The 12,875-nt window shown below is 45.5% G+C and overlaps 1 protein-coding gene and 2 non-coding genes across 7 annotated transcripts in view; 1 reads left to right on the top strand and 2 right to left on the bottom strand.

The window, feature by feature from the left end:
• Positions 1–12,875, bottom strand: part of LOC126578935 (calcium uniporter protein, mitochondrial) — a 100,048-nt gene that overhangs the window by 75,426 nt on the left and 11,747 nt on the right. For all 5 annotated transcript variants that reach the window (XM_050242017.1, XM_050242018.1, XM_050242015.1 and 2 more), the window contains exon 3: positions 1–149. This exon is cut by the window's left edge and continues 53 nt beyond it. In XM_050242017.1, coding sequence (XP_050097974.1) covers positions 1–149 — 149 coding nt within the window. The remainder of the gene's footprint in view (positions 150–12,875) is intronic.
• On the bottom strand, positions 2,178–2,249 carry Trnah-gug (transfer RNA histidin (anticodon GUG)). Its single transcript has one exon. It is a non-coding gene; the product is annotated as a tRNA-His (tRNA).
• Trnah-gug (transfer RNA histidin (anticodon GUG)) lies at positions 5,634–5,705 on the top strand. Its single transcript has one exon. It is a non-coding gene; the product is annotated as a tRNA-His (tRNA).

The following is a 12,875-nucleotide window of genomic DNA, read 5'->3' as shown; positions in this document are numbered from 1 at the left end:
GCGGTGCTATATTCGTGATGGCCTATCGCACTGCGAATGAAGCTATTTCTTTTGCTGCTTCGGTAACTGTTGCCACGATTATTGCTGTATCCGCTCGTTGCCGCTGACACGGTACAGTACAGCCTGCTCGAGCCCCGAATCGAAACATTCTGCAAAAAAAGAGAAAGAGAGAATATTTACAGAATAATTAATATAAGTACAGAACAGAGCGCAAAAAGCATTCTTCTCTTAAGCGTTTGATCCCTTCTTAAGGGACTGGAAAGTAAAACAACAGATAACACGACAGCTTTCAACGCGGCATCCTACTTTCAGGGTGAGAGTAATTAGTTTTCTGTCTTATCAGCCCCATCAACCTTTCAAGCGCGTTCCTTAGCCCAAGCAAAAACGGTGTTAACGGTTCGTCCGATCTTTGGGCAAAACATGATGCAGCGCTACACTACTGCTGCTGCTTCCCAGGTTGGGTCGCATCAAAGAAGCAAAGTTTAGAATACGACAAGCGAATTCACACAATCATTGGCCACCAGAGAATACCGTTGGCAGAGTGAATAATTCTCTCGAGTTCTCCTCCGTTGAAAGCACGTAATGGCGTCGGACTTGATGTCTTGGATCACCTAGTCTGCAACTAGCTCAATGCACCGGAGGCAATGTGCAATCTGTAAATAACTCGGGATGCTTCTTCTGCATTAGCCACAGAGCATGAGATGAGAGATTGTTTCATCAACGTAAGACGTTGCTTCTCCTTCGACCACACAACGTACTAACGAGATCATTAATTTTGGCCAACAACTGTTTTCTGTTGAAGTGATTCAGCTTGGTTTTTTGGTAGAATCGCTCGTTGCTGTAGACTGTAAGAAGATTCAATCGTAACAACTACAGCTTTAAAAACCCGTTGCCCTTCGATTAACTTCAGTCTCATGTTTTGAGTGAAAGCAAATGACCTACTAACAAACGCGCCCTCCAGACGGCGTGCCTCCTCGTTTCGCCTAGAACTTTCCTGTAAATGTTAAGTTATTTATCATAATTACTCAACTCAATCGATATGCTTCGTTGCCCATTGAATGTTTCTAGGTACGAGGAGCACCTAATTATGCTTTAACGAATGCCATCGCTCACCTGCGACACGCGCCACTTCTTTCCACGTGTTCCGACCTCCGACTGCGACTCAGAAACCGACTGTTGAGCTTTGGGGTCAAACTGAGTTAGATGAGACCCGAACGGATGGCGGTGGTGCGTGCCGAGAAAGGAACTTAATGATTAATCAACGAGCCAGTCTATCGAACCGTTTCCGCGTTGTAACAGTGGTAATCACATCCACCTCTCGCATGCGGAAGGTGGTCCATGGTACCATTTCGGGGCGGAAATATTACTAGAACCCCAAAAGGTTCATATTTTATAGAATTCGGAGTGAACAGCAGAGAAGGCCAAGGTACGGGGCGGCTTATCGATCCAAACATATCGAGGTGCGTGCTTGAAAGACCTTAATCAATGCTTTCATTCCGGAGTTTTGCCGGAAAAGGAAACACGAAATTACAAAACTTGGCTTTCCTTTTCAAGTATCTAAAGAATGCTCATAATTAAGAGTGTGTTTAACTTTCACTAACCAGTTTTGTAATTGTGTGCCTAACTTTTCTCATTTAGCGTCTAATTCATTAGCTTCCGAAAAAGTACATCAAGGACGAATTGGAGACAAGTGAATGGCTAGCGATTACCTTGGAGCATTTATTACTGACCACTTTACCATCATCCACAACAAAACTGATGGGCAAAACTTGGGAAAGATGTACGAGTTGGTTAATCAATCACTACAAAATTGTTCCTCTGAGACCTGCCAAACATCTCAATACCGCCATCAATCCGTCTACGGTGGGGTTGCAGATTCTCTCTTTCGTTTCATTCCGGATTCCGCCAAGTTTTCGCGAAGTTACACCATGATTACTACTGTTTATCGGTTATGGCTCAGTGCCAGGAAATATGAGAGAACATTATCGTACTGCTTTCCACCGGTATTTGCTGCTGTTACAACTTGTGCAGTGAGCAGCCGGAGTCATCTGATACTTCTTATCGACATAGAGTCAATGGCAGAACTTTTTCAAGAGCCAAATGTACTAATGCACTTGGAAAAAATGGAGAAAAAACATCCCAGAGGCGACGTCTTCCGTGACAGTGCCTGATAACACTGCCGTGACCAGGATTCGAACCTGGGTTACTACGGCCACAACGTAGGGTCCTAACCACTAGACGATCACGGCTCCAGACGCTCGCTGTTACAGACCTTGCGTTGGAATTGAATTTTGTGCCGTTTTGCAGCACCATCTGGACTCTGGAGCACGGCCAATCGTGGTGCCCACCGCCCCATCGGTGAAAGTGAACCAAAAATAAAGCTCCAAACACCCCACCCCAGCCGGAATGCGGGCGAATGGAATTGGAGTGGTGGTCGCATTGCGATGAATGTGTCTGTCCGTAGCAGCAGTTCAGCGAAAATGCGGTTTTGCATTTTTCGGTCGAGAATTGGAAGCCACAAGCATGGATTGAAACCAGAGTGAAGGTAGTAATACAGCTGTTGCAGCACCATTTTACACTATTTGCATTTTGTTTTTCGAGTTGTTTTTTGCAAAAGAAAAAAATTATTAAAACATCCATCTACAAACAAGAGAGAGAGCGGCTCGTGTTTTAGATCGTGTTACTGCAAATTGGAATCTGGCTTTAAGGATACAACAACACCACCATTCCAATTACACAAAACTCACTTCCTCCATTATGCCCTGCTGTGTATTTGTCGCACAAACAGCCGATAAAATCCCCCCATGGCGGTGGGGGGTTTTATGATCTCAAATTGAAATCCTGCTTAAGGCTGACGCCTGAGACGCGCGCATTTGCTCGCCCGTGACAGAGAACCATTGTGTTACGACGGTACACCGAGACGCTTTTGTGACGAATAAACATAAATAACATAAAGGTGCTTATTCTGTAACTTTCGATTACGATGGCCTCAGGCGTTCGATTCATTTGGTTCATTTTGTGTTCATTTGGTGTTCACGATCGCCTGCATGTCGAGTGCATTTTTGTGGTCGACAGCTGGCGTTCTGTTTACATCGAGCATCGAGCATCTGAAAAACAGTTATAGCGTCCTGATTGTGCATCAATAATTTCTTTCTGCTAATCGTATACTATTATTACAAAGGTTAAGTCGTTTTTATACCGAAAAAAACAAGTTAATTAACAGTTTTTTGACTTCAAACTGTCATTTTGAATTGTTTATTGTTTTCGAAACGTTTCGAAATTCGCATGAATCATCGAACGCCTGAGGCCATCGTAATCGAAAGTTACAGAATAAGCACCAAAATCCATGAAATTGCCTTCCAAAAGCCGTTAAAAATGATAAACAACCGGCACAACACAATCATATCGGTTCGAGCCTACAGGAACAACGCTGCGCAGCACCACAGCACCGACCTTATACTGAATGAAATATGAGGGAAAAACCGCGTCAAACATTTGGTTTTGTTTTTCGGTCATTTTCACGGCGACTCACAAGAAAACTGTGTGAATATAAATGATGCCGCAGGCGATTCTTAAAAAGTCCTGTGCCAAGGCGTAAGGCGGCGGCTTTTCCACCAGATTGGCCACGGCAGAACACACGGCAGAGGCACGGCTCCTCGGCTGGTAATCTTCTTTTGCATCGCATATCGTTGAAAGTACATTCATCTTGGTAATCCTTGGGGCCGGCTCCTACCATCAACGGCCTACAACAATGGCGAGACTAGTTTTTACTGTTGTCGTCATCGCACGTGCCATAATAGTGATGGTCGGATGTCGCATAATCCTTAGGCTGTACGGGGACACGTTCGTAAACATCTATCAGCTATCAATCTCCCTGACAGCGCGCCGTCAACGTGCAATTCGTGGGAGTGCAGAAAAGAATGGATCTGGTGAATGGACAAACGGAGATAAAAAAAACGCCGGAGTTCGTCTTTACTATCCACTCAAGATTGCATTATCGTAGCGCAACTACCGGAAACTGGTTGCAGAAGCGAAGCAAAGGTGGGTTTAACGGTTTGAGCTTTGAAATCAATCTCCGTCATTTTTTTCTATGACAAAAGTTTCTTTCTAGTTCCAATCTGCGGACAGGAGTAGTATCACAAAAGCAGCGCGCACTGGAAAAAGTGGGCAAAGTTTTGCAGAATAGTTTTTTTGATTTATAAACGTCATTCGGCTATGAGGAATGATAAGTTTTTGTGGCCTACTCCATTGGGAAATGATACACCACTTTATGTTTTTTTATAGTAAGCTATAACTGTGTAACTACAACTTTGCTTAAAGCACAATTCTCTATGAATGTTTATGCGTTTATTTGTAGTCCATACTAAAGTTTCTTGCGATAAATTTGTATCAGAAAAAGTATCAAAGTTCTACAATGGAATGCCCAATATAGTCTACCTATTTCTATCCATACAAACTACAAAATCGGAGACCGAAAATATATTCAAGCATAATAAAAAGCTCTCTAGCAGCATATCATGAAGACTACTGCTAAACGATGTGTTTGCTTTCCGGCATTGTGCAAACGAATCGTTTCAGATTGTGAGTGATATTTCTCACCAATTTACTTTTTTTAACGAAAACATATCTTCGCCCCTCAATCCGAGATGTTCATTAGATATGCAACATATCTCACTGCATGACGTTTGGTGGCAAAACGGTGCTGAATGAAGTAGCATTTGCAACAATACATTCCTAGAACCTTTGACGGTGCGACGGTGGTACACACATGAGAAAGACATTCTTCCGTTCAGTTGCGCATCCGTCCCGTCGATGCTTTTATCCGCATTCCGATCCTTTGCACGTACGAATTATGAAATCCTTCCAGCTCGTTTCACTTAGGCGACGACTTTGAGAGCTCACCACAGTAGTAACGCCACACTGAAACATCGCCGTTGATCTCAGCTCCCCAGTCGCGATATCGTGGGGCAAGCGAAGCTTCCGGACGAAACTGCTCACTGCTCTTCCGGAGCACGGTTGGAGTTCTCCTTCCCGGGACACCATGCAAGACACGTCCCACGCCCGTTCGTGGGCTCGATACTGTTTTGCTTCCTTTAATGGGTGGCGCAGTGATGGCGTAAAAATGGTTTAACCACACCACCGATACCACCCCGTTGCTTGCGGTGAGGGAGGGAGGCCATTTGCAAGCAAACTGATAGGACGCCTTGTTGTCTATCGCCTGGATTTGCTTCTTGAGGTTCGTTCTTCTTGAAATACGACACCATTTTAGGGCAAGACAGCAGGATGAAGCTTAGAAGATAGCAAACGAATCATTGATGCAGCATTTTATGACAAGAAAGAAATGACATGACATACAGACATATCTGCGCTATTCGTTGCAATGATGCTTCCATTTGTACTTTGCTTGTAAGCACCACGAGTAGCGATTGTTGTTTGCGAGTTCGAGTTCGAGTTGAGCCCACGAAAATGCCGAATAAGCAACTGAACGAAACTGAACGTTCCTTTCACTGCTGCCGTCGCTCACCAAGTCGGCCTCTGGGCGGACAGCTCTTGGCTCTGGATCGCTGGAGCTTTGTTGGCTTTGAGCGTAACTGGCTCGATCGGAAAACTGCAACCAACATCACCCTTCAGCAGCCGTGATCGTCTAGTGGTTAGGACCCTACGTTGTGGCCGTAGTAACCCAGGTTCGAATCCTGGTCACGGCAGTGTGTTGATCGTGATCCTTGAGAGAAAGGACACGACGAAACACTGTCACGGATGAAGGCAAGATCCTTTTTGAAAACTCTAAACATCATTCTAAGAATAGAACTGACACGATATCCAATATATCGACAGCAAATGCGGGAATCTTTATGAATCTCTTGATATAAACAACATCAGGGAATGATACGGGTTAAGACAAAATAAGTTTACTGCTTATTGGGTAATATAGAGCAAGCTAAGCTTACGCTTTTTTGTCACTCTCTCTATCTCTCTGTTTGTTACCAATTGTTTTACCGACAAAAGGCGGATTAGCAGCAGCAGCAGCAAGAATCAAGATTCTCGTGACCTCGAGAGATGTTGGCTATTGGCCAAAAGAAAAAAACCATTTGCTGGACAAACTAAAACGAAACCGTAACAATAACCGGCTGCCGGATTATCTGGAAGGATTTGAGGCGTATTTTCTTCCACAAGAAGCAGCACCAGACCATCTCATTGAAAGGCTAGGCAGCTTCGTAGCACCAGACACAGTGCCAGTCGAAAAAAAGGACTCTTCAATTCGGATTGACACAATATTCGCTCGCGCGTTGTAATGTTGAATTCATCCTCAATTCAATAGAAAAACCATGGTTCGTGGTTGATATCAACGCCTTTCGAGAAGCACCAAAAAGGAGGTGATATTGCTACATCCCGTGTTCAAATCCCTGGAGCATTACACCTGCCACCGTAGTACACGTGCCGTACTGTGTTCCTGTCGATTGCATGTCGCTAGGAATGATTTCCATGTGAGCTCCCATACACCCCTTACTAGCGTCCTTCGCACGCTACAGGACGCTACGCTGACGTGTGGTGTTGCATTGTGAAAGGCAAACATAAAACAAATTACGGTCACTAATATCGGCGTAATCATGATTAAAACCAGTCACGATTCCCTACAGCTCCACCAACAGTACCAGCACACCATCACAAAAGCATAAAGACAGCCAGTGACCAGCGACAGCCCCTAAAGAAGAAGTCGAAGGTTGGCGGCATCAACCCCTCGAGAACGATATCCTTGCGCTTTCGCACTCCGATCCTTGTTTTAGGTGCGTTTGCCTTCCATATTGCACCATCGTCGTAGTGTGAGACCAATAAAACGGGCACGGACACGGTGCTCACAGTGGCATCATGAGCCCTCTCACACGTTCGATGGTAGAACCGAACCCTCCCCGAAATGGTAAGCTTTCTGTGTGAAAACATATTTCCCCAAAAACCCCCGAAAACCAGGTCGCTATCAAGATCAAGCCGTCGGCGATGGTACGAAGCGAATCATCGTAAAAGAAAACATTCTTTCTTTAATTCTAGCTCAGACATTCTTATACCCAGGATTGACCATAAGGAGCTTGGGCGCTGATTGCACCAGACATGTGATAAGTATAGAGAAAAGCTTTCCCAAGCCGGTTGCTGTTTTTTTTTTAACGAAATAGTGCAAATGAAATCAACGAACAACCTCTCATTCGTATGCATAAAAAGAGGTTTAAAGAAATCGCCTTACAATTGGGCCCAATAAATGTTATCTTATCGAATGGGTCACCGTCAAGTCAAACAAGGTTTTTAAACATGTTTACACGATATGACCATTGATTGGTATTTACTTGGAACCAACTAACCTTATTGATAGTGGCTACCGATCTTTGATCAGCACCGCCAAGGCGAAACAACAGCCAAAACTACAATCGATTTCATTCAGGAATTCTCAAACACCAAATTTTGAGCCAAGGAATGGGGGCATGCCAGGCAGGAAGAGGCCCGGCCGATTGTCAATCAATTTCAACTCGAAAAAAAACATCACATTTGATTCACTCTACCAACAGAGACAGAGAGGAGCTGGTTCATAAATCTGCTTCGATAACAAATCCGGCGAGCGTACGTGGCCAACAGCAGTGTGACACGGTGCGGTTCTGGTTAGGTAATCAATCAACCGGGTAGTAGACGCCGTGGTGCGATACGCTGCTTTGATTCGCTGCCACGTGACCAGCGATAAGGAACCGCCAAAGCCAAGAATGTTTATCTGAAAGATACCAGACACGTATGCTGCTTCGCCGGAGCCAATCCATGCCATTCTCGTTGTCAGTTCAGCCAGTTAATGTTGATAAAAGTTTTCGAGCAGCCCTAACACAAAACACACATCGAACCCCGGTGGTCGATGTCGATGAAATGCAAACAAACGGCGGCACAAACAAAGTGCGGTGTGGTCGTGGACTTGAAAGAATGCCAATTATTCACTCGACTATTTAACAACTCAAACCAATCCATTCCACCGTGTCAGCACCATCAAAGCGAAGAGGGTAGGGTTTTCATGAACAGAAAGAAACCGCAGCGGAAATATGGTGTGGCATTTCTATCAACTTTAAAATTAGAATTTTTGGACAAAACTTTCACGCCCCGCCTTGGTCCCAAGCTAGGGTGCCCATACATAATCAAAAACGAACGAGATTTATTTTTGCAAAAGTGGACGAAACTGTGTTTACCGGCCGGCCTAATGTTTAACATACACGCGCGCTTCCGTCGGCGGTGTCGCCGGTTTGGTCTACGAAAAGCCTGTACCAGTTAGATTCTGGCTGATTATTTTCAGTTATTGCACTGTTCCCTGTAGAGATATCGAGGACTTGTATTGCTACAAGCTTGTTTAATTAGTGATATTTTTGGTCAAAATCGAACCACTTCACGCGAATGCCGAAAAAGAAATTGCACATTTGGTATGAAAATCTTATTTGACAGAACAAAAACACGCAAATGTTTTGAAATTTTTAAACACAACTAAAACACTATATTCAAATATTACTGGGAGACTTTTACGTTGAATAGGGTAAAAAACAGGCGAAGGATTGCAACATATGCCCGATTCTATGATTCTAAACCTAGCAGAACAGTTAAAAAAAACCCTGGAAACTCTAAGCTCTAAGTTCTTGGCCAAAAAACTCACGACGGATGATATCGCAGTTGGACGAATATTTTTGTGGGAAAGTTAGCGATCATTCAGCAAATCAACGCTTGATTGCCCGAATCCATGCAAGGTAGCAGTACGAAAAAGTGTTGAAGTAACATACGTTAAAATGCATTTTGTAAAATATCAGGAATCAAATATTGACTTTTCCAACCATACAGGGAATACTGTAGGAAGAATTTAATTCATTTAAGCAGATAAATTTGCCCGTAAGATGATGATTCGTCATGGGATCTCAAAATAGAGGCAAGAAGGGTGTCTACAGCGAAGGATTTTGTCCTTCAATTGTCCACCAATTTTACCACCAAAAAATTTAACATGATTAAGGTAGCAGTCGTTACAGCAGATATACCGTTAGTTTTTCGATTTCATAAAAATCAATTTCGTAGGAAAAACTATCAGTACGCCAAATAGTCCATCGATTTATGTTGAAAAACTATTAAAGGGAAACTCAAGAAAATGTATCAGAAGTGTATACAAACCAGCCAAAATAGAGACCTGTAGTACTGTGCAAAACAAAAATTGGGTGATCTCAAAGAAAAAAGCTTAAAAAATCATAGCACAAACTAATCAGTAATTTGTATCAATATTATCCCTCGAAGGCAATCAAAAATCTAAAATAAAAACAAATTTTTGGGCATGTTTTATATTATTTCTTTGACTGAGATATGAGCCATTCTTTCTAGCACAGGCTTTAGCCGCACCGCATCCAAAGCCTTGCGTTCCGTTGTGTTGCGGTTCGACCGCGTGTCAGATTTGTCTTGTCCAAACACACACGCGTACGCCGTTTTTGGGGCTCAATTTGGGGAAAAATTCCCAACCCTACGCACAGAGGACGCTAACGACGCGCAGGCGAAGAAGTTTGGCGAGATAAGTATGTTTTCTTATTTCGCCCTCCCCCGGTTGTCGTCACGTGGAAATGGAATTCGAATCCCACGGCCACTGTCTCCGCCGCTCCGCTCCGTAGCACCCTTTGATGATATTTTTGGCAAAGGAAATTGTTTCACCGAAAAGTTGTTCCTCAATGTTTGATGAACCAGCTAGCCTGATAGCAAAGGCAACCCACTGTCTGTGTCTCGCTGTCGCTTATCATTAGTGAGTGATGCTTAGCCTTCAAAAATAGGGGGCGAAAGGGCTTTCGAACACACTTTCGGCGCTGCTGGACACAACAACACTTTGTGTGAAGATCAAAAAGTCACCTGAGCGAGCGAACGAGCGAGCGAACGAATGTGTGTTGTGGGCCAAGGGGAGGGGGTTCTAATCTGTTCTCGGGGGGTCGGTGCTGGTACGCGGAAGCTCCAAAATTGAATTTCACGATCTCGCGCGAGAGAGAGAGAGATTGGAGGGAGGATTTATGGTGCTTTCCATGGCCTTAGAGCTATCGAAAGCAGCGAGCGGGCGAGAATCAGGCGTACGTCGATCGATAAATCTTTTGGGCAAATATGCTCCCCCGACCGATGGTCCGATGTCATCCAGTGGGCTGCTCCAGTGGGTGAGATGCGAGGTGACCCCGCACCCAGTCCATTGGAATGTCAGCTAAAGGATTGGCTGTTCGGAATGGAATATCTTGCATGAATTCCTAAACCAATATTCAACGAATCGACAGAAAAGATCTTGCTGGGGAGCAGGGCAGGTTGATTGGATGCTAAACCTGGATGGTTTCCCATTTTCACGATGGTGACAACGTCGTGAATGGAAGCCGAAACGACTGATAAGCACCTCCGTGTGCGTGGTTGCGTCTCGCGTGGTTAAAGCGCTCAACGATATCTGAGAAATTCGGTGACATGCGATGCGAACAATCATGTGTGATAAAAAGGACATAATTCCTAGCAGCTGCGCGCCCTTATCGATGAAACAATGAAGCCACCAGCGTCACAACGAGAGCGCAGACCTTTCGGTTGCTGAGAACGCGCCAAAGGCACACCATCACTGGATGCCATTCAGACGTATCCAATGGTAACGACGGATGGCTAGACGGTACCACCGTAAAGGTTAACCTTTCCCATAGTGCCAGCAACCGTAAGGACTTAACCATCGTCTGATTGTCGCAGCGCACCCTCTCTCTCTCTCTCTGCAAGCTCTTAAGGTGGGGGACAACCATTTTGCCGAGCGAATCTTAAACTAAACCTCAGGGCCACCGGTGCTACAAACAAAACACTCATCCTCTCTCCACTCCCCCCCCCCCCCCTCTCCCATTATAATAGTAAAATCATGCATCCTTGCGGTCGCCGCTCGCGGTTGTCGTATCACGGGCGCACGCGGCCACAGTTCGTTACAGGCTATGAATAAATTTCAATATTTGAATATCAATCGACCTTTCCAATCGCACGGTGGCCGTCTGTGCCGCTAGGTACAAAATTACGATACCGATGCCCGCTGCGCGAGTTCCGTTCGATACGTGGCTCGGAATCCCTTCGGAAATTACACACCGGACCAAGATCCTGGGGTCTTAACGGGGGCTTTCGACGTCCACAATCCTCGGGCCAAAGCCTCGGGCCAAAGCCTCGGACCAGCATGGGCATCAATTATGCGCATTTGCTTAATTGAACCAAAAACGAAACAATGGCACCACAAAGTTTCCCCATCCCCTTGTGGGCCGCCGACGAGGAAATGATGCTTGAGCTTTCCACTAAATCAAACTTAAATAATGATGCCCAAGGCTATATGCACGGTGAAGCCATAGGCCCATAAGAGTGGCATGTTAACGTACGATATGCATAGAAACACCAGCACCAGCGGGAATATGGAGCAGCTCGGCCACAGCCAAAAAGGTAATCAAGTGTTGATGGAGGCGCCAGTACTTTGTACATTCCGTGTATGGTGATGGTGCTGCCACGGTTCCTCGCGCCTTGTCTAATGAAATCAGTAAACACTTGGCGTGATGATGCGAAATAAGAAATGAAATCTACCGACAGATAAAGAGAGTGTGAGGAAGACCTGGAGTGCCCTTGCCCATTTTACCCGACAATGACAACGCAAACGTCGCTCCCGGCGTTGTGGCGCTTGATTCTTAATTTGATATTTTATCCATGGCTTGACTCTGGTGCTTTTGTTAATTTTTGGCACCACAGAGCACAGGGCCTAGAGAGACGGTACCGCAGCATGGCATTAGCTTCCAGATAAATCGGCTGGATGAAGCCATTACAAAATACTAGATCCAGCACAAGCAGCGCTGCTTAACATGCTGCTGGAAAGGGGGCCGAAGGGCAAAGGCGAGTGGGAATTAAGGCGAAAGAAATTATTTCCCGTAAATTGCACAATTTTAAGAATATCATCTGCACTGGAGACCAACGTGCTGCGCGTTAGCATGGAACGTCTTTTCGGAGAAGACAAAGACACTGACAACGGAGGACCCAACAGACAGACAGACAGACGGATGGCAGCCACAGACGACGGTTGCAGATGATTTGCTTGAAATGAAGGATGAAAATCAGCTAACGAGAAGGTCCTCGGCCCTGGCTCTGTGTCTTCTTCAGAGAGTGTGCTCGACGGGGACCGAAAAGTCGACGTCTGGGGTGTGTCTTTGCACAATTCGTTTGCACAATGGCGTCCGCTAGCTGCCCCTGAGGGTCTCTGCCCCCTTTTTTGGGGGGGATGCTTTGTGCTAGATGGGGTGCCCATAAATTTATCACGACAAACCTTTCGATAGCAAATGTCATCGAGCGCCTGATATCGGAAGAGAAACGATCCGCAAAGCCAAGACGGCGACAGCGGCACTGAGGAGGAGCTTAAGCTTAGGAGCTGGTCTTCGTCGCCAATGGGGGAATTATTCACGAAAATGTTGCGTTTTTGGGGAGGTCATGTACTGGCATGCCGGGTAAGAGATGTTATAAGTGGAATGGTAAGCATTGACTGTCGATTCCCCCGTGCTAAGCCACCTTCAAGACACACGGCGAGGTCTCGTTTTGCCGGATTTGTGTGCCAGAAGCCAAAAATATCTGGTGAAGCCTCACAAGGACCCTCCCCCCCGGCAAAAGATCCTAAAACACTAAGCGATTATAAATCTCTTTCGGTTGGCTTGAGCTTCGGGCAGAGCTTGGCCATATTGCACCGATTATGGTTTGAGGTGACCTCCTCGAAGGGGGCGCGGCCATAGCAACGGAGTGCTTTCTGGCCTCGCGGCTAGAAGAAGCGACCACTAGAGAGCCCCCGGTGGTGGTTAGGCACTTAATATTTGTTGGGAGTGGTC

This window comes from Anopheles aquasalis, chromosome 3 (genome assembly GCF_943734665.1).
Source record: "Anopheles aquasalis chromosome 3, idAnoAquaMG_Q_19, whole genome shotgun sequence".
Classification (NCBI taxonomy): Eukaryota; Metazoa; Arthropoda; class Insecta; order Diptera; family Culicidae; genus Anopheles; species Anopheles aquasalis.
This window is presented reverse-complemented; position numbering and strand designations above follow the sequence as displayed.